The sequence below is a fragment of the Vanessa tameamea genome, chromosome 2, assembly GCF_037043105.1.
Source record: "Vanessa tameamea isolate UH-Manoa-2023 chromosome 2, ilVanTame1 primary haplotype, whole genome shotgun sequence".
Classification (NCBI taxonomy): Eukaryota; Metazoa; Arthropoda; class Insecta; order Lepidoptera; family Nymphalidae; genus Vanessa; species Vanessa tameamea.
In genome coordinates, this window is record NC_087310.1 from 3,450,932 (window position 1) to 3,473,457 (window position 22,526).

At 34.2% G+C, this 22,526-nt stretch overlaps 1 protein-coding gene across 1 annotated transcript; it reads right to left on the bottom strand.

Moving 5' to 3' along the window:
• Positions 1-623: 623 nt before the first annotated feature.
• On the bottom strand, positions 624-20,270 carry LOC113399742 (A disintegrin and metalloproteinase with thrombospondin motifs adt-2-like). The gene is made up of 13 exons (XM_026638956.2): positions 20,078-20,270; positions 16,634-16,815; positions 16,161-16,332; positions 15,608-15,934; positions 15,227-15,435; positions 14,510-14,701; positions 14,066-14,194; positions 13,456-13,570; positions 12,323-12,490; positions 11,738-11,962; positions 10,792-10,915; positions 7,164-7,339; positions 624-1,462 (listed from the first exon to the last, which is right to left on the bottom strand). The coding sequence occupies exons 1-13, from the start codon at positions 20,150-20,152 to the stop codon at positions 1,211-1,213; spliced, it is 2,346 nt and encodes a 781-aa protein (XP_026494741.2). The 5' UTR covers positions 20,153-20,270; the 3' UTR covers positions 624-1,210.
• Positions 20,271-22,526: the final 2,256 nt, after the last annotated feature.

The window sequence follows — 22,526 nt, forward strand, 5'->3', positions numbered from 1 at the left end:
ATAAAATGACATCTCCGTTCTACAGCACAAATCATGGAGAAAATCTGAGAGTACTCAGCATTCGCAGCACGTCATTTTGTTATAGAATATCCAAGTTTAGAAAGAAACGCTGTCAATAGCCTCTTAAAGGTAAAATAAACACAGCATCGGAGTTAATGTATGTCTACTCTACTGAAAACATTTCGAAGAGAGAGTCTAACTCCAAGAATGCAAAAAAAACATGAACAATTTTTATTTGAAAATTGTACAGTTTTATATCTGAAGTTTTACCCGAAAGAAATATACCGTAATATACGATACTAAGGAAATTACCAAACTATACCACATAAATACGGGTAACCGTATATGCTTCTGAGCTGAGTCTATCTGGAGCTAATCTTTTAAGCTTTGGCTGAGCAAGTCACAAAGGGTGCTGTCTAATTGCCCTGATGCAGCGTAGAAACGCTCACTATCTCTTCTACATATATACACCTACGTCGCCGTACATATAGATTTAGACCAAATCCTATCTTGATCTTCCTGCATACTATCTTGATTAAGCCATCGTCAAAGGATTTATAATCTCGGATGTAATTGATATCTATGATTGCCTGTGATGATGCGCAGCTCAATAATAACCATAATTATGATACTTTGTAAATCGTTTATTTAAGATATCAATGAACTAAAGAGGTTATATATAAATTACAATAACTACACAATTTTTAACTTAACATATTACTCACTAAAAATACTATTTTGACGACTAGCACATTTGTAGTTTGGGTAGAAGGTTACTAATTCCGTGACATTGAGTGAAAAAATATCTTTTATAAAAAATAATTTTTCATCATAATATCATCGTAAAAGTTCCATGAGACAGGAACAGTGGACTATTTCCGTGACCTGACATGAACTTTACAATTATTCCTTCCATTCTAATTTGAATATAAAGTATTCCTATATGCTTAAATCACTAGCGAACTATTCTAATAAATGCAATGATTTTAGTTTCAATAATCTTCAGGCATAAAAAAGTTCGTATAAAAATATACATAACTTTATATTTTATGGATACTTACATTTTATCGTTTTGTTGCTTTAACCCACTTAAGGTAACTTTTTTTAAATCTTATATATTAATTTATATTTACTAAATTTAATTTACTTAAAAAGAAATTTGGCAAGAAACATTTTTTTTTTATCAAAATACAATTAACTGAATACAATTTTAGTTGGTTTTGTTTCTTGCGGGTATTTCCACGTAGTCGAGAACTTCCCAGTCGGTTTCAGGTTCTTCGGGAATATGCGGTGGTAGCACAGCTCGGGCCAATGGTGTGCCAGCTTTATCCAGAGACAAGTAGGCACGGAGAGCAGCCGTCGCTGCGTCTTCGGGTGCCGCCCGCGCTCTTGCGTTGAACGCACCACTAATGTCTTCACTCGGCAACTCCCATATATGAAATTGGGTTGTCATCTTGAAATTCTATTACGTAAAAAAATCTACATTAAAACACTTTCAGGATGCTGCATAAGTTATATAACTTTAATACTAAAATGTAATAAAAACTGCCCCTAAAGAAAAAAAGCAGTGAGTGTCGTGTTTTTTATATAAAAGGGGTGAATAACTTTTGATATAGAATTATGTATATAATTTTAAAAACTGTCAATTCGCCTGTTTTTCATGATAACTATAATATTGGTTCAATGAAGTAAATATTTAATATAAATTAGTTCTCGTTGTCGATACTCAAATTTTAAAAGCTATCGGAAAGTATTTCTTACGTAAGATTAATAAAATTATGTGATTGTGACGTAAACTATTTATCAAAAATCTTAAGTTTTCCATGCTCGTTGCTGTTTAGCTACTAGTTGCTAATAAAATAAATTACTGTATCACTAGGATTTGTCGTGGCTTTTAAATTAAATTAAATTTATAATAATACTTATTGTAGCCACACTTTTTAAATATTATTGATTTTGACAACTTCGTGATTTATTTATTATTTAAACATCTCGTATTTGGCAAAGATGGTGAAAACCTGTTATACAATTTCAGTTTGAAAGTCCTTAACGTTTGAAATATACTTATTTATTTATTTATATAGTGATTGAGAGTGCTATGAAATATATTTAGGTTAATATAAACACGAATAACATTAAAAGAAGCTCCAGACGAACAGAAAAGTTGAAAGAAATGGAAATTTTTCTTATATTTACCCTCTTAGTGCAAGTTTGTCTGGGTAGGTTACGTTAGAATACATAGAATATTCTACTTGGTTGCGCATTGCCGATGTTAGGGATGGTTATTTTTTCTTACAATAACAATTTATATGAGCGGTCGTGACCACTAATTATCAGCGGACTCATTTTCCAGCTTGCCTATCTTTTATACGTGCATATATTCTAACCGCGACTTATTAATTTGGCCGACTTTTCGACAGAGTTACGCACAGGCCATAATATATTAAATGTACCTATGATGTCTCATGTAAATTGTAAAAATGTCAAGTTACAGTTACAAATATGTAAATATGCACATAAGGTATTAACAATACACCAGTAAACTGATATACGTCACAGATAAATTGTGAATATTCTGAATCATATACAGCCTTATTGAACGTGTAAAGCCATGGAAGTAGAAACAGATCTGAGCATGGCTCTGCTACGGAAAGCCGGTGTCCTATCCACTTTTATCGATCAATTTTATTTTGATTAACACCAATTAATTAAAAGATAATAAGTCACTCATTGAAGTATATCAGTCATTAGTTTTTTGACATAAGAAAGAATACGATAATTATCTAAACAAATGCTACAATATTTATTAAAAAGGGGACATAAATTATTATATTATATACCTATTATATGTACTTTAAATCCATAAGGTACCTATTCGAACATACATTGTATTCATACAATACAATGTGCAATTACATAGTACTTATGTTTTAAGTAGGTACAGTCAGAGTAAGAAAACCTTCGTCAGTTTTAAAATTCATTCCTTTATCAAGCCGTAAACTCTTAGTACCTTTTGAATCTAAAGTATTATTATAGCTTTTAAACGGTATTATACTCTTTGCTAGATGTGACTTATAATGACATTGCGACGCAATATGTCATACTCAATCGGTAAAGCAGGTTATCGCTTATACTGAGCACACGAAAATAGATCTTAAGGTGACGAACCTTTTCTTACCCTGACTGTAACATCGGAAATGCATTTATCCCACAAGCTAATAGAGCTACAATACAAAATGTATAGATACTATGAATTTTATGCAAATTATTTAGTGTTCAAAAATAAATCAGTTATTCATGTAGGTATATTTTGCCTATGTATTAGGGGTTTTAATCAATGTCCGAATGTGCTCCGTATGTTAATATAATATTAAACGTGCAAATGTTGGAACTTGCTGAAAATAGCTTATACGATTCGATATTATCTTATTTATCAAGCCCATTAGAGAGGCATCGAGTGTTAGGTACTTGATTTAAGTGAGGCGTGACTGTCATTATAAGTGTTTCGTACAGATAAATGTCTCCACCTAATAATATATGATATCCGTTTATCCGTAAGTACCATAAATCAATCGAAACGTTTTTCTCTTATATTTAACGACACATTGAATTTTTACGAGCACATTATTTTAAATCCATAATATGAATATGGACGAATCTTTTTTTTATGTATTAGGTAGGCAGACCAACAAATGGGCCATCTGATGTTAACTGGTCACCACCGCTCATAGATATTGGCGCTCTTACAAATATTAACCAACCCTTACGTCGCCAATGCGACAACAACCTTGGAAACTAAGATGTTATGTCCATTGTGCCTGTAGTTACACTGGCTCACTCACCCTTCAAACCAGAACACAACAATACCAAGTATTGCTGCTTGGCAGAATATCTGATGAGTGGGCGGTACCTACTCAGATGAGCTTGCACAAAGTCCTACCACCAAGAAAAATATTATTAAGAGTTAATATTTAAAGCACACGAACGACTCGAATTACGCCGATCTATATTTTTCTCTTTATTAATTTGATTATAAAAGTTTGATATAAATCTTACATATAGCCAAAACTTGGCCAGAAATCATACGGCCAATATTTTGAAAACCTAAATTCAAAGATTATAAAATCATAAATACAAAAAAAAACTACAAACAAATTTGAAGAACGAAATATACAAAAAAATAAAAATATATAATACAAAAAATACTATAAAATAGTCTGGTTCGTTGACTCCGGTTGCGGCTGAAAGCGGAAATTTATTAATTTGTATTCTTTGTATTAGTATAAAAACATTTATAAGTAAGGATCGTCGATGCATCTCGTATAACAGAGAGTTCGGTTATCCTTGCGGATTGGAAGACTCCGTAAAATTTGCTCAGTTAATGAGTTGACATGCATAAATTGTGAAATGAGTTGACATGCTAAAATTGTGATTCGGTGAATTGTGTTCTCGGTGAATTGTGATTCGATGAATTGTTTTCGGAGAATTTTCCGCAAATCAATCTCTGTCTGTCATGATTGTTTTAATATTAAAAAAAAAGACAACATACTTAAATGTATCACTCACTAAACATTATTTATTAATAGATATTAGGTTTGTATAAATATGATATGTATTTAATAATATTATATATTATGAAGCATTATATTTTAACGGTTATAAAGATAACCGTTAGAAATATAACGATTAATTACGGTTGAAATTAAGCATCTTGACAAAATTTAACTAATTAGCTAATTAAGTCGTATATTGGCAAATATCCCATAGACTCTGACGCACGAATAAAGTCATAAAGTGTTGTTTGTTATCGAAACAACTTAAGCTAATATGCTCAATATGTATCGTGCGTCTCTCGTCTCAGTAAAGACTCGTTTAAATGAAAATTATTTTTAAAATTTAAATAGTAATAAATTCGACCAGTAACAAAATATGTCCATTTTAAAATTATAATGAGGTATTTTCTATTATTGCTTATATATTATATATTATCTGTTTGTATCCCTCTTTGGATATAAGTTGCATTATAATGATTTACTTATTTAATTTGAATGTAGAACAACGTTGGATACTTATGTAGAAAATATATTACATACTTAACTTTAATCTGTTAACAAAGACGTTTTAAAGTGTTAATAATTAGCTTACGTAAACTTGTTAACAATTTTGTGACGCATAATTTCTTGTAAGCCATATTAAAAGTACATGTCCTCGTAATGTCAGAAACGAATCTATGTTTCTTTTCTTGTTATTCAAATCTTGTCACGTGTAAGTCTAGCAATTCTGTCACATGTGTATCCCGCATTGGAGCAGCATGGTGGAATAAACTCCAAAACTTTATCTTCAATGGGAGAGGAAAAAGTTTTGGACCTTAGTTCAGTGACTTTACAGGCTATTAAAAGTAACAGCCTTTAAGTCAGTAGGTAAAGTAAAGTACTTTACTTAACTTTATATAAAATTTGACACGAAATATTCGTTTATATGCATCTTTATCAACACATATCATTAAGTCCCTGTACAATTTTATTATCTTTGTTACATAGGTATAAGTATGAAATCATTTTTCAGGATAAATTAGGCTAAAGTTAATTTAAACAAAATGTTGTTCACAAAATAATGTAAAATATGCAGTTCATACTATCGCTTGATGTCATTACATGTAGTTTAGTTCTTTTTTCTGATTTAATAGTCAGAAACCTAATAATTATATACCTGTGCGCGCTGACTACGGATGGATATAATTTATATTTTATATTGAATTTTTATATACATTGATACAATACGTACAGTGTACACAAAATATTATGTCACCGCGCCACTTTTATGAATTCTTTTTACATCACGTTTTAACTGATGGATCTGATGGTACCAAATGATGGGTTTGACCTACTATTATACATTTATGATGTTTTGTACTTTTTCGCGAACATTTTTGATATCTACATATTTTCCTGATGTAGTTTATATGTAACAGTTTTGACAACTTCACCAAATAATCAATAACGAATTTTTATATCTATATTATACACACGAAGTAAAATTATGATTTAATCAACAGTAACAAAATTAGCTATATCAAACGAACCAAATCATACTCATCTTTGAACTATAAAACGAGCATAATGCAATTCACACTTAATATACCTGTACAATATTAATATGATTATAACTTTAAACCAACATGACAATGTCTTTCAATTTGTATTTAAATCAAAAATAAATAAAGTAACTAAAGTAAAACTAAACATAATTTAATTTAACACAAAGGTACTCTTATGTAAAGTCAAAGGAATTATCTTTAATATTGTTTTATGGCGCTATTTTGATTGAGCGGAGCACGTGAGATGACGCACCGTGTTGACAAACAATAAGATTAGGAGTATTAGACAGCGCTATGGAGACTTCTCACTTATCAGTTACAAATAAACCAACGTAGCCTTTAAACAAGCCTTAAGAATGTCTTTATGGCGAGTTATGAATTAACGGCACATGGCTGGAACGTGCATTTGATAAAGATTATTTTTAGCTCGACAAGAGGAAAATGCTAGTTACTTAAAATGTTATGAAAACTCGTGAATAAAAATGTACCAGCGGCACGTTTTCCTGTGTAACCGTAAAGTGAACTATAACGTACATCCGGCGATGGGTAATAGTATTTATATTGTTAAAGTACTTATAAAATGTTATAATAAACATTGTAAAGGTTTATTTTAGTTAAAGAATGTATGTATATACGAATTAAGAAACTTAAATAAATATTCGTATTGATTGATGCTACTTTTAAATGTTTTATATCTAAACATTTATAAATGGAAATTAGAAATATGTATGAGAACATAGTATAGGGCCTGTAGATATAATATCTCCTACCGATAGACAAAGATCTTGTATTTGTCTTGTTTGAATTGTTTTTTTTAATTGAATTGTTTTCATTGAAAAAAAAAATCCGATAATTTAATTGAAGTTACATACACTACTCTTTGAGTTTTTTTTTTATTAAGACATATGTATATGCAAATATAAGATTAAAGAACAGTCCATAATAAATAAAGCGGTTTCAAAAAAATATGGAATAAACGTTTTAACTTACTAAAATAGACGAATAATATTGAAGTAATATAAAAAAATAATAGAAATATTAATTTTTAAATTATAAAAGCTCTTACCTCCGGTAAACAGTGGTGCTGTAAGCAATAGTAATTATGAGAACCGTCGTGATGACACCACGTGCCATCAGGAAAGTACGGATCCAGGCCCGCATCGTTGAGCTCCACCCGCGGTGCGTAGAACCCTCCACCCTCCGCACGCCGACAGAATATTGCGCAGCCCATCCACATCCGAGCTAAAATGTTTTCGAAAATTTCAGCTCATTATTAACTTATGATTTTAGTCCGCTATTTCAGGAGTACCTCAAGGATCTCATAATCAGCCTGTAAATTACCTCAAGGATCTCACCTTGAACAAATTATATTCAACACTTTTGTTAAACACAGATCGACTTTTCATTAATGTATATCTTGCACTGTGCTGACAAATCGAAAATATATTTTTAATGTATTAGTTAATTTGAAGACCTTGATTGCTTTAAAGAAACGTCACTTATTTATTTTATAATTGCCATATGAATAAATATATGATATTGGAGGCTTAGTGAAGGTTTGTAATTAGAATAAAATTTATAGTAGAGCTCTAGAATTCATATATGCTCAATTTCTTTGAAAACTTCCACCAAACTAACTCTTAATATAAGACTAATATAAATTGTAATAAGTCATTACAAAGTAAGATTTCAAAACATCTAAGTTTAATAACTGATTATTTTGTTAACAAAGACATTTTTAAGTGTCAATAATTAATTTACGTAGACATCTATGATCATATACTTTTATACAAAATTGTTAACAATTTAGTGACTCATCATTTCTTGTAAGCCACATTAAAAGTACATGTCCTCGTAGTGTTAGAAACGAATTTATATTGTTTGTCGTGTTATTCAAATCTTATTTAGCCACGTGTAAGTCTAATTTGACTTGAAACAACTAACCTTTACCCTTTTCATGGAAGTAAAAATTGAAATATGTAGGTATTGGATAATACAGAGCAAGCTCTTCGAGAATGTTCTTGCTGCCCGTCTTAATAACCACCTCGAGAAGTTGGAGTCGAGTCTCACAAAGGTTGGAATGTTGGACTTGAAGGTGAGATGGAGACCACTTCACATTCTTATTCCACGGACCACGTCAACGCCTCTCGTGGAGGGTTTATCACTTTTATTATTATTGCTGTATGGTGCACCCATTTGGGTTGACGATCTCACTGCTCAGAACAAGGCCCTTCTGTGGAGACCGCAGAGGGTCATAGTGGTGAGAGTGTTCCGTGATTATCCTGCGAAGTCATGGATGGTGACGACGTTTTTCGCGATAGAAACTCCAGACGGAGATGCTTGCGTGTACCGGTTTAGGGTGGAAGCCAGGGCAAGCAACGTCCGTTGGTGGTGGAATCTGGACTCCGGGCCAAGGAGTCCTGATTCACAGGTGGTAAGTGAACCTGCGGTCCCCATCATCAGGCTTGATAACATCGGTGACGATCCATTTGAATCACCATTTAAGTCACTGGGCAACGAGAAGAGAGGCACACTCAAGTACAAATGCTTAACGCAGCTGGCCGAACGTGGCAGTTTCATGGTGGACAGCAAAACTTTTATGCAACGATTGTGTTTTACCCTGATGTAGTTTGCCAAGTGGAGCTCAAAAGGCATTCCTCGACGGCCACAGTCGGTGGTGATCCGTCGCTGCCAAGCATGGCGTTAATCACGCTCGGCACCGACATGCTAGTTGGGAATGTACTCTTTCTGTAAAAACTCCATATCTCAGAAAGAGGCCATGGAGTGAATGGATGAGGAAACCGCCTCCACTGAGCCGCCCCTGTAAAGAAGACTTCTCCCCCCACCATTACCGGGAGTAAGATGGTTCTGTGTACCGCGGGATTCGCATAGGTGGGCTATCGTCGGAGTGTCATGGTAGCATACGCCCGTGAAGCCCCCGAAGAGAAGACATAGGTAAAGCTAGTTTTTAAGTAGATATTTCGCCAAACTCAAAGCTGGCGCGTCCAACATGTGAGGGAAACACGTTCCTGCGTATTACATACAATAAAATAAGTATAAGATACTTTGTTTTTTAAGTAAATTAATAAATGATATCTTTGCAGAATAATTTATCGCCGGATTCCACAAATCAGAAAGGAAACGAATGGAAAAGCTATTGAAGCCAATGAAAATAAATATCTTCTAATAATAGGTCTGGCTCAACTCAAGAATACAAATCATCAAAGAGCAATTCTAACGAAATTACGCATTAGCGTAAACATTGATATAATAAAATGCTGTTAAAACTAAGACTCTTGTCGCAAACGGTTTAACGCGTCTCAAAATGTATTTCTTACTAAGGATTAGGTTTGTTTCTCCGTTGCTTCATTGCCCTTTTCAGAAATTCTTTGTTATACTATATTTTCTGTCGCCGCAAAACCTTACACATACGAATTATTTGCCTGTATTTGTTGATGGTTTGTGTGATTATATGTAGTTACACGTGTGTGGATTAGCTAGTCAATTTTAAAAATAATCGCTGCCATAAAATGCTGAATCCATGACAACACAAAATACTTTTTCATAGGGTAAAACCCTATGAAAAATTTAACTGAGAGTATGTAATAGTTGCCCAGTTGATATTAACTATATAATAATATTTGGAACCAATCTTTTACCGCTATATTTCTATTTTTAATATCATCACAACAGATTTCATATGAAATCATAAATTTATGAAAATTACTTACTAAAATAATTGTTTCTTGCTTTTCTATTTTATGAAAGTTTTTAACATTTTCAACGTACAACAGGTTCCCCTATATATTATTTTTTATCTCGTACGACATTGTTTATAAGAATCGTACAACATACCTCTGTTATCATTTTTCTGTTAATATTTTTGTACAGTAAGACATAATTACTAATGAATTATTGTTTTGCTTTTGTTATAACGCTTAATTACTAATGTTGCAATACTTTAATTAATACCTGTTAAAGAAACTAGTAGAGCAGCGGTGTAAAAGTGTAACGACTAGGTAACAATAGATTACTTGACATTAATATGCTTTTATTTAATTTACGAACTAATTAATATTCTTCTATTTCGTAGCTAAGGTCAACAGTTCAGACTGTATGCAGATTTTTACTTGTACGAAAATATTTCCGAAACATTCCGTTTTGAATGGGACCATCCCGCTTACCAGCAGCTATTTGTCACACTGTCAAAAGCCAAGCGTAAAGCAAAACAGCATTTACTTTTCTAAAAATTTTAGAAACACAGTGCATTATAGTGTCAGAAACACATTGCAAAATTAATTACTTATTCAAATAAAATTGAACAATATTTTTTTCTTTTTAAAACGATTTGTGTCCCGTTTCCAACGGTAAAAAAATGGATGACCAGGTTATGTATGACACAACACGAAGTAGAAGCTCGCTACCCACAGAGTAATAAAACGTCCATGCCCTCGGGATACGTGCGTGCAGTATTTCGCTTATCGATAAATATACTGTAGACGAAAGACGATTTTTCTGATATTTTTTTTTCTAAGGACGGCTTATTTATTAATTTTAATATTTTTATATCATAAAAGCACGTCGTATACTGCGTCCTGCTCCCAGTTTTTACTACGCGGGCATGGAGTCTGTAAAACTACTGATACAATAGTTATCATAATTTCTAATGAGTAAGGTATAGGCAGGGCTCTCACTGGGGTCGTGCGGCGCCTGCAGCCCGCCGCCGCGCGGGTCGAGGTCGGCGAGGCGCGACGCGTACTCGCCGCACTTGCGCGCCGCCAGCTCGCTCGCACTCACGCGCTTCTTCTTGCCGCAAACCTTTGTCGACGGTAAACATTGCCGTTATTTTATTATCAGGCGTAACTATTTCATAAGAAATATTTCGTGAGGCTAAAAGGGTTACACATCGAGTGAAGAAATCCTTTGTAGAAAACACAAAAATGTATAGAAAAACATATACTTTTGTCATTATATGTTTTTTTTGGATAATGATATATGTTAATGGACGGGCAAATGGGCCATCTGATGGTAAGCGGTCACCACTGCCCATAAACATTAGTACTGTACGAAATATTAACCATACCTTACAATGCGCCAATAAACTTGGTCCCTAAGATGCTACAAGTTACACTGGCTCACTCACCTTTCAAACCGGAACACAACAATACTAAGTTTTGCTGCTTGGCTGTAGTATATATGATAAATGGGTGGTACCTACCCAGACGAAACGGTGGTAGTTTAATTGTGAAGTTTACTTGAATAAAATTTATTTGATTTGATTTGCAAAGCTTGCAAATTACTTGCAGCTTACAAATCCCTAACACCAAGAAAATGTTAGAGTAAAATGTTATATTTTTAATAAATCAGTACAATAGTTAAAGATTTAGTGATATTTACTACTTATTAGATCAATGTCTATGGGCAGAGATTAGCACTGAGGCAGGTGAAAGTTTTAACATCAATAAAGAACTACTCAACACTAGGTCGGTATTTATACGTTACATTTGAATATCTTATTTCACTTCACAAAAAATACTTCTGTGCATATGGTTTACGTTTTTTGTTATTATTAACATTGTCGTAAGAGGTTCATGTTTAATGACGAGGCATTAAAATGTTGTCAATAAGTTAATTAGCTACCTTAGAATCATCACAAAGCGCTACATCATACGAGGAGCCCTCGCAGACGGCGTTGTCCGGACACGAGCGACGCCGCTCGCGGGCGCCGCGGCCGCGCAGCGTGCAGCCCGAGCGGCACGCGTCCGCGCGCCACTCGCTCCACGTGTCGCCCGCCCCCCCGCGCGGCGGAGCCACGCTCGACACGACCACGGGGTCCGCAGCTACACATTCCCCACCTTGGCACCACTACAAGTATTGTTTTTAATTCATTAATTCGGTTCCCATGTGTTTCTTAATGGTATTAAATAAATTTCAAATTCGAATAAAACGCACGTCGCATTAGTTGCAAAGGTGTGACTTACCCTACAATTTTTTTTTTATAATCGATTGTCTCATTCGGTCAATATAAAACATTTTCAAGTGAAACGATTTAATGGACGACTAAATCGAATCAAATTTCAATCCTCCAATCGATAACATCAATCGAGACGAAATTTAGATTAATTTTTTACTTATATTCCCTGTCGGCAATCGAATCCCATAAAAATACACAGATGGCACTCCATCAGCGAATCAAATTAATGTACGTGAGGATTGTTAAGGTACCTTTCCAGGTCCACAGGCCGTGCCGGGCAGGGCCGGGCCCGCGTAGTAGTAGCCGGCGCGGTGCGGGGAGCGACACGCGAGCTGCGCGCACAGCGAGCCCGCGCCGCCCGCGCCGCCCGCGCCCGCGCCCGCCTCCGCCGCCGCCGCGTCCTTGTCGCGGAGCAGCACCTGGCGGACCGCACCCACATATGGCCGTGTAGTTGCAATATAACTCGAGAATCATGTTACATTATCTTTTATACTATACATTTCGAATCCATACAAATCTTTATATTTTATAAAATTGCAAGAAAAAGGAAAGCTTTTTTGGCCACGACGTTCCTAGTTACATGGTTACGTTGTTGACATGCTGAATTCTCTATTCTATTTTTAATCTGCCGGCAGCAAAACCTCTTTCATATAAGTCCACAATGCGTCGTTTTATCCAGATACAAGAGTCATAACAGATCGTAGTTACTACTTGTATTATACAATAAACACAATTGGATAAAGCTCTGATTTTATTTGTGCGACGCTTACAAAAATGTATACGTGTAAATCTCAATCTACTCATATTCAACGGATAGTAGAATTAATAAACTGTCGTTTACATTTAAATAAAAATATATGATTTTTATTTTAAATTCGGAAATATTTTTTGCAAAATAAATATAGGTGAACTAACAATTAGGCACCCAGATCACGTTGTGACTCATTTTATCTGTAAACTTTTCGTGTTCACGTATTTTAGGAATCGGTCTATTGAAACTCCAAATTAGATAACACGTGTGAATAAGAAAAATCTGTGCAACTTTCGTTTACGTAAAGAACCGCCGAGGTGACAGTTACATATAATATAACAATATTTTTAAAGCTCTCATAGATTTATTAACAGTAAATGAGCCACTACTGAGTAAGAGTTTTCTCTCTACTTAAGGAGAAGGCTTACAGCACATGTCATCCCGCTCATGCTGTACTAATATTTCCTATACGCGGCCAACCGACGCGCCTTTTTAATTCTATATGAAAAATGCAAATACAGATAGACGGACAAAATCTTCAAAAACTAACCGAAATACTACAGATTATTAATTAGTTATATTTTTATGTATAGCAACGCCGATTTATTAATTTTATTTAATGTATAGATTTACTTCGCACTGTTTCTTGGCTCCCCACATAACTCCCGGAGCGTCTCCGAATCTTTCATGTTGAAGTTCCTGCGGCACGTCCAATTCATCTCCTCCGTCAAAAAGACATGTAGCCCATCTGGAAATGATATTAGTTCCTTATTTGGGATAAAGTAGAATTCATTTTTCATATTTGCAAAGTGATTTACGAAGCCAATTTTAAAATAGAAAATATTTCATAGTGTGACATTTTAATTGAAGTGTTGGAAGATTGTATGCACTTAATGTTCTATGCGCTTGTAAATATAAACAGTGCGATGTAAGATCAAGAAAATCTCTAGAATTTCTCCCTCGGAAATATGTTCAATAACATCAGTCATTAATAAAATTTTGTAAAAGTTTCTGCATTTTGCAGTCTACATTAGTAATAAAATTGCATGCTCCAAGACAATTTCACGTCTTATTTTAAAACCTCTTAGCTGGAGGTGTGCCGTCTTTAAGATTTATGCTCTCCTTCTGAACATTTTTCTTTTTTGCTTGTCGATAGAATTTTGAGCCCACAGTCACTAAACACTAAGAGGGACCGCTTTTTTCGCTCTATGTCATTTCATTGTTGTAATACAGTTTCACTTACTGTAGATCAGCGACGACTCGAGCGCTGCAGTGCGACCACGTGGCCTCGCCGTTGGTCCCGCGCGATGGCGACATAATGAAGCCGTCGCGAGCGCATGAGTTGCCCGTACCATCGTGGTGCATGCCCAAACTAGAATACGGAAATATTTTCAACTCATTCTTAAAAACTTACAATTTTAAGTCATGTCAATACTAGATGATAACTTATCTAAAATAAATATAAATTTTACTGGGAATGGATAATTTTGCGACAAAACATGCAGTGGAGTCATGCAAGTGTTATGAATAAGTAACTTATGCGTTGTACTAGACAAAGATTTATCTCTGTGTTAAATTTCATTCTGACGTGATCGATCCGTGTATTCAAACATTTGCATTTATAATATTATTGAAATATGTTCGCGGTCATCGTGGAGCTGTGAACTAAGAAGCTGAGTCGACGGACTTGTGACCGATCTCGTGCGCGAGGATGTAGACGGAGGTGAAGCCGGCGGAGGGGTAGGGGCGGCCGAGCGCGTCCGCGGCGCCGAACTCTGACACGACGCACGCGTGCGCGGGCAGGCACACGCCGCCCACGGGCGCCAGACCCATCGTCACGCCGTTCCGGTGCCCACCCTCTTCTGAGTAGAAGTCCAGCCTGAAACATAACGCGAATCATTCATCATGCGCTTGCCTTTATCCCATTCATTTGGTATTCGTAAAGTATTTTTATAAGCAGATTATTTCTCCGCTGCCAATTGATGGTTGAGGTTCTTAAGTGTAAGAATAATGTAGGTACGCGCTTAACAAATGTAGTCGCTCTAAATCTTTACTCCTGTCGTCTCCCACTGAGACGAGCACGTAAGTAAAGTAAGCACGAGCGTAACACTCTTATACTAATACCGAAAATGATTTGACGTGAAGGAAAACGAATCCAATCGAATACGTAATTATAGAAACCGAAATATTATGAATTATCAAATAACGAACATCCAGCGCCGGAATCCACGCAGGTATTTATATTATGGTATTGTATATTACAGAAACTCTCTAAAATTTCCAATTACCAGATATATATGTATATATATATATATATGTACCTACTTCAGATATCAGATATAACTTTTCTTTTCATAATAACGACGTATAAGCCAGCGTTATTTAATATTTTTATAAAACTAACCCAGAAAGTAACAAAGCCATATCCCAATGTTGAGGATCGTCGTCGTCATCGACATTAAGGTTGCGCTGGTAGTCACAGAAGGAGTCGAGCAATCGTCCGCGCTCGGCGTGCGCGGTCAGGGAGGACGGCTGCGTGCGCAACAGAGTCAGTCGCACGAGCGACAGTTGTACACTAGTTCCGAGCGACGAGTGGTGGTACAATGCTTGCACCTGAAAAATATTTATAATCGAACCGATGGTAGCTTTTCATAATATAGTTTTGTAAAATGACGATTCAAAAGTGCTTCTAAAAGCCTATTTGAATAAAGCAAAATAGATTTTGATGTAAGTAGTATGAAATTCTGGGTATGATTTATTTATTAGTTAAATATTTGAATCTCACGCCATTGATATAAGCGAGTAGCATGTCTCGCAAGTCCGCTTCATTGTAATTGAGATGAGGATAGAAGAGCTTGTACGCCGCCTCATCCAGAAACAGAGCTATTTCAATAGTATACGATGACGGTGCGGGTTTGTTTGGACGGATTCGTGGTCTCCGGGCAGTATGACGCAGCGGTCTGGCGTCGTCTAGAGGGGACGGTGGTGGAGGAGCTCGTCGAATAACATGCGCCATACGTTCCCGTCTACCGCCACTTGATTTAGCGCGTCCTACACCAGAAGGAAGTGGGCGAACCTCATACGTTGAATTTTCAGTCATAATTAGACCATGCTGTAATAAATTATGTCTCGTCATAACACCATTACTTCGCAATAATTTACCCCATTACAAACTATTTATACACTAAACATAAACAAATGCATTAAAAGAATTTATAACTTATCTAATCAAGAAGGTTACTATGTATTATGACATTGAAAGATGGCCTAGGACCAGTTACATTTCATAAGTATAATTTCAAACTCATATTTCATTATCTGTTTTATTATTAACTTACAAGAGTGTGGTCTTTACAAGCCGAAAAAGCAGCGACAGCTCCTGGACCAGAGTGCAAGAAGTGACAGGAGGAGTCCACGCTGGATAGCGGTTCATCCGGTCCATCTTCGGACCAAACTCGAAATTGAGGCGATACAAGCCTCCTATTTGGTAGAAGTTGTAAGTCAAAATTTCTGAAATGTTTTTAAAGGTGCTATTTAATATAACCTTCTAGATAAAAATATAAACAAAACTTCATTACATTTAAATATGGTATAGTTTTTTTTATTCTTACATTATAATTTATTATAAGCCAGTAATTTTTAGTTAGGAAAAAAAATATAGCTGAGTACCTAATCTCAATTTGGACTCAATACGGACTATACATTATTACAAAAAACTATACTTACATTCGAATTACTGTAAAACTTTATTTGTGACGCATTATTACACTATTTATAAAAATATATAATAAGGTAATTTCATCAAACCTACCTGCCGAAGGCATCAAAACTGTAGGGCAATGGGACGTCACTTTTCGGCGAAAACTCAGTCGACTGTGCTTCACGTGGAACCAATGCGGGCAAATAAACAACTTGCACATCTTTACTTGATTCATCTGGCGTCTCGTCTGTGTTAAGTCCGGTCGACCACCACCCATAGGATGGCAGTATATCCTATAGTCATAGCCAGATCATGACCATAAGCAATAAAACAAATTAACAATAAATATTTTTTTAAAAATACGTTTTTATAAAATATAAACAGTGAATTTTATGATAAGCTCCTAGGAACTACCGTAACTCGATGTCCTTGTACAAATTTAAAACCTCATTGTGTTTTTTATATTTTTTAAAAATTATTATTTAATAAATATTTACTTTCACATATTATATATATTAAAAATCTACGTAATACATAGTTTTTTTATCCAATAATTTATAATAAAATATAAAAACCTATAGATTTTTTATAAACAAATATATTTTCGTAGTTTTACGTAAATAAACTAAATTTACGAGTACCTAAACAAAACAATCGATGTTAGTGTCAAGAACATGTCGAGTGAACTCGACAAGACCGTGATAAATACTGCTCATATGAATTGAACGGGGTCGCCTGTCGACGACGAGACGGATAGCGAGGCACGGATGCGTGTTTTGGAATTAATCATACAAACCCGCTGACTTATTTAAGTTTAACGCTTACGCCTTTGTTGATAATACTTCCAATGAAATAATTAGCGCCTCAAATAAAATGTTCGCCAAATCCATTACATTAATTGGCCTAAATTAAAAATTCTCAGACGATGATGAATTTAATATGACAATAGGTTTCTCTCGACAAACAAATTTAAAATCCTTTCTTATTTTCATATACATATTAAACTAAAATGGAGACCTCAATTTTAGTTTAATATATTAAAGTTCAATTAAAACGAATGGTATAGTGTGTCTAATCTTTATTGTGTATAAGAACATAATGTTCATTATTACTTTCACATTTGCGCTTTCGGCACATATAACAATGTATATTATCGCGGATTTATAAATAATAATTCATCATCGATATTCTCGTAGATAAGTGTTACGGTGCTATTAAATTGACAAACTTTAGAGGTTAGTGAAACCGAAATGAACGTATGTGAGTCAACCAAGTATAGACTTGACATTAGCGGCCACAAGTAGATTAAGTAAAGGGGAAAGTCAAATTTTATTTGTTTTCCATTACAACTTCACCACTAGACAATATGATTCTATTATAATATTGATTCACAAGAACTTAAGATTGTGTTAACTTGAAAAGTCATTAAGTTTGGAATTCAATTGTCCGTGTTACGTTACGTTCCGGATGATGAAAGTTATTCACATCGATCTCAATTACGTAGAGTTCGCCATCACGTTGCAACACCGGGGACAATAGAGCCCGCGCCGTGAATCACCAGAATACGATCGAAAAAAATCTACTACGTGAGGTTTATGCTTGTGTAACTCTACTACGTGATCCAGTGCGGGAAAGACCTAAGACTCGATTATGTTATGCAATATAATTGCCAAAATAAAATTATACAATTTAGAACGCAAAGAAGTAAGTAGGTAGTGAAAGTTATCGTAACCGAACGCTCCGATTAGACAACGCATTTTTTCTAAAGGATTGTTGAATTAATTTGTCTCATCTCGCTATTAGCATGATTGATCGAGGTTACTACGAGCATCAAAGCTACTCTAAGAATAGATTATGGTATTGATTAAATCAGCTTAGGCGAACTGGCTAAGGACATTATCCAGTATTAGTTGTTCCCCGTGAATATTTTTTATTCTTATATTCTAATCCAGGTCTCAAAATACCATTATGTCAAATTTAATTTCGCATTTGCTTAACTAAAACGTAAGGAAAACACAGTAACGTTATTATTTTAAAAATCAATAAGTTAAACAACCTCGACCTTAATACCGTCATAATAACAAGACGGTGAAAGAGAAGTCAAGAAATCTTTGTCTTATTTTCTTACATCCCGAACAAATGATGTATTTATGTAGTCATCGGAAAGTGCCCGTTAGGAATATGAATGACACATGTATTGACATTTCACTTGCGGTATGAATGTTCAAGTAAGAAAACACTAAAGCATTCAATTAGTTTTATTCCTATATTAGGCAGTTCCATGTCAACCGCGATCTTCTATATTAAATATAATTGTAAATAAATGGGTCACTTAAGTTTACATGTTAACTTAAAGGTTGAGGTTTTATATGATAAAATGTGTCGCATAATTAAAAATAAATTTAGATTATTGTTTAAAATTACTCCTCGATAAGTAAAAAAAAAACAATTTATCACTAAAATGTAAAATATTCTGAAATAGGTATATACTTGATGTTATTATAATAATTATGCTGTATAATATTCCAATGGTGAAAAATTAATAAGTTACAGCGCCTTCGTGTCGGAAACCATCAGTTCGATTTCGATACGATCGAAGAAATATTTTTTTCGTTAAGGCTATTTGCTTCACAACTTCACGATACGGCCCTATGGATCTAGCAGAGGTGAGTCCAAGCTAATTGTAGTAGGTATTTAGTTTTAGACAAGTGTATATAAAATGTATGAAAAAACGGCCATATAAACCAAATTGATGTAATCGATTCGAGTAAAACCGCGCTGCACATATAATCACATATAAAACAGATGAATATTAAAGTTAATATTTCAAATTAAATAATATAAATAGTCATATAAAATAATAAGATTATTAATAAAAATTATAACTGTAATATCGAAAATGAATTATAATATATTAAATAAGTTAGTATCTGAAACTACTTATATGTCTATATTAACTTTACTAATTACCCAATTTATATTTATTAATATAAAATTAAATTATTTTTACCTACATGTCATATCATTTTTGAGTACATTTTGTAGTTTATACACTGCTAGAATCCCCAAAAAAGTAGGATAAGTTCTATTTATTTGTTAGGGAAATATAGATAAACTAGATAACCCTGCATAAATATTATTTATGACTCTTAAAAACACCACGTACAAACCAATAGTACGATAGTATTATTAACGACGATCGTAAAGTTTACAAGAAAACCATTTTTATATTAAAAATAGAAGTAATGTTATCCTGAAAACTACACGGCTTTTAATTAATTATAAAAGTATCGATATTTCGGTATCCACTACTTTTTTTTTAAAGTTGTAACTTGTATGTTACATTTCGGTTACCTTATCATCATTTAAACTTAAAATATTTTGATTACATTTAAAATTAAATTACAAGCCCATGTCGCACAAACATTGAATCAAGCTGAATTAAGCACAAGTTAATTTTGTATAATTATAAGAATAATAACATAGCAAATGTATTAAAATAAAACGGGAATACATGAACGAGCCGCCGCCCGCCCATGCACACATGTTACTTACGGGAAAACGCGCCGGCGTGCTGCCTCGTAGCGCGAAAAACAGAGCTACAAACACTATTTGAACTGTGCGCGCCATAACCTACGTCAGTATCTCATCTCACTTCACGACTTTTGAAACTACCTTTAACTGAGCTGATCTTTATAAATACGCGAATATCATGCAGGTGTTTTGAATATCGATAAAGAGAGCGATGCACCATGTGTTAACAAGCGCGTCGACTGATTTGCGATTAGAGCGCGTACACTTATGCTGTGCCGGCTACCGAATAACCATTGCGTGCCCTCGGTGAACACCTTTCGCACCTCCGAGAGAAAGTCAAAGGAAAGTGCAGATTTTGGCTGTCAAGACGCCGCCCACACTCGTCCCCGTAGGAGCATTGTCGCGAGTCATCCATCATTCGAGGCAGCCGCTTACTGGCGCTTCCGCTAATTAATACAAATGAATAATATCAACTAATCAAGTTGGTCTACTTACAGAAAAAACAATATTTGTTTTTGTTATGATATCATTGCATAGAAATCGAAATAATTAACGTCTAAATGTTACATTCCTTGTCCTAATAATAAGGGATGAACGACGAGAAACTAAAAGTGTGTCACATATGTACTATAAGCATTACAATAAAATAACAACAGTGTATGTGTACTGTAGGGTTAATGTTATTTTAATGTCTTCTTACAGATAACTAAGACACCCGCACAGTCATTAAGTAATCAATTTTATTTGAAAGCGGGCCGAATGAGTCACTTTAATGTGAATACTTAAAATGATTATAATATTAAGCATACTAAATGTTTCTAAAAGAACATTATCTTATTTGTTACGTCAAGTTTTAATAACGATGGTCACAATAAGTACCTTTATTATTTATTTGCACACACGCGACTGGCAGTGTCTGTGAAAGCTCTTTTACATAACCCGAGAAAACTTTAAATATCTATGAAAATAGATTATATAGCTAATCAACAAAAACAAACTTTATTTTAAAATATACCTAAAGACTGAGTCACACTCTGTTTAACTATAAAATAATGAAGTCTAAACATACGAATATAGTTTACAGTACGTAACGAATAACTTAATTATTCAGTTAGAGTCTTGATAATGTTTATTTTCTTAATTTATTAAGTATCTAAATTAATCGACAAGGATTTTTACTTATTATTGACTATTGTAATCGTGTAACGAATTACAGTAAAATATATTTAGGACAACAAATTACTTAAAGTTTTTAGATTCAAATGGATTTTTAATTCAATACAACGAATTTACGGCGTCTTCCCTGCACATTAGGTACCTACTTTTATTAGAATTATCACTACCACCCGTCTAGACACGCTGGAAATTATTTTACCCCTTTGTATTTTGGGATAGCGTTTCACGGGTTTTCTCAGTTCACAAAAGTTAAGAAGGGGTAAGTTTATTGATTTTATACTTCTTTTAAGTAAGGTTACTACTTTGAATACGCCTTTTTGTATCGGGCTCATAAGTTTAATATAATTAAAAAAAAATGTCATACGAAATATCACAAAACAGTCTACAGGTTTTTTTATGTCATTTATAGGCGGACTGCCACCTGATGGTATGGCACTATTGCTCTCACCTTGTCTTTTACAAATACGAAACAAGAGATATTTAAAATCATCCTTGTCACGTGTCTTGTCTTATAAAATTGTTAGTAAGCACCAAGTTATGGTGGTAGGGCTTTTTGCCAGCCCGTCTGGGAAGTTACATTATACCGCCGAACAGCAATGCTTAGTAAGTGAACTATTGTAACTACAGCCACAGAAGACATGATATGTTAGTCCCTAAGGTTGGTGGCGTATTGGTGATATCAAAAATTAATTATTTTTACAGATATACATATTAAATAAAAAAAACATAAAAAAAAATTGGTTATCTATCTGTCTTAAATTAATACATTCACCGTCCCCGTATAAAAATTTGGAACAAGTTTTCCGGACTCGTGTAAAATTTCTATATTTATTTTTCTGATCTAACAACTAATAAAAAATGCTTATTATACGCTGTAAATTATACATTTTTTGAAGTAAAATCGAATATTTGTTTGATTCTATAATAACTCCTGAGTCAACTCGTACGTACGTTTATTGCGTAGATACGTATTCAATTATTTACGTACAAGTCCACTGTTCTAATAATTTGAACCCGTAGACTAAATCCGAATAAATAATTGAAATGAGGTGTCGGTAATATATACGTAGTTATGTCACTATACGGAATCTCGTCCGAGTACTCGCTCAGGATGAGTAAAGATCAATAAATAATTTGACATTGAATTTACGCGATATTATTGGTCGAGATCTTGAATACTCTATTGCAATCATTATGGTAATAAATTGAGTTTTAATGTCAGCTAAATTTTTATCAGAATTTTGGAAGATAGGTATAATAAAGTGGATTGGTACTTACAAGTTGTTAATTGAAA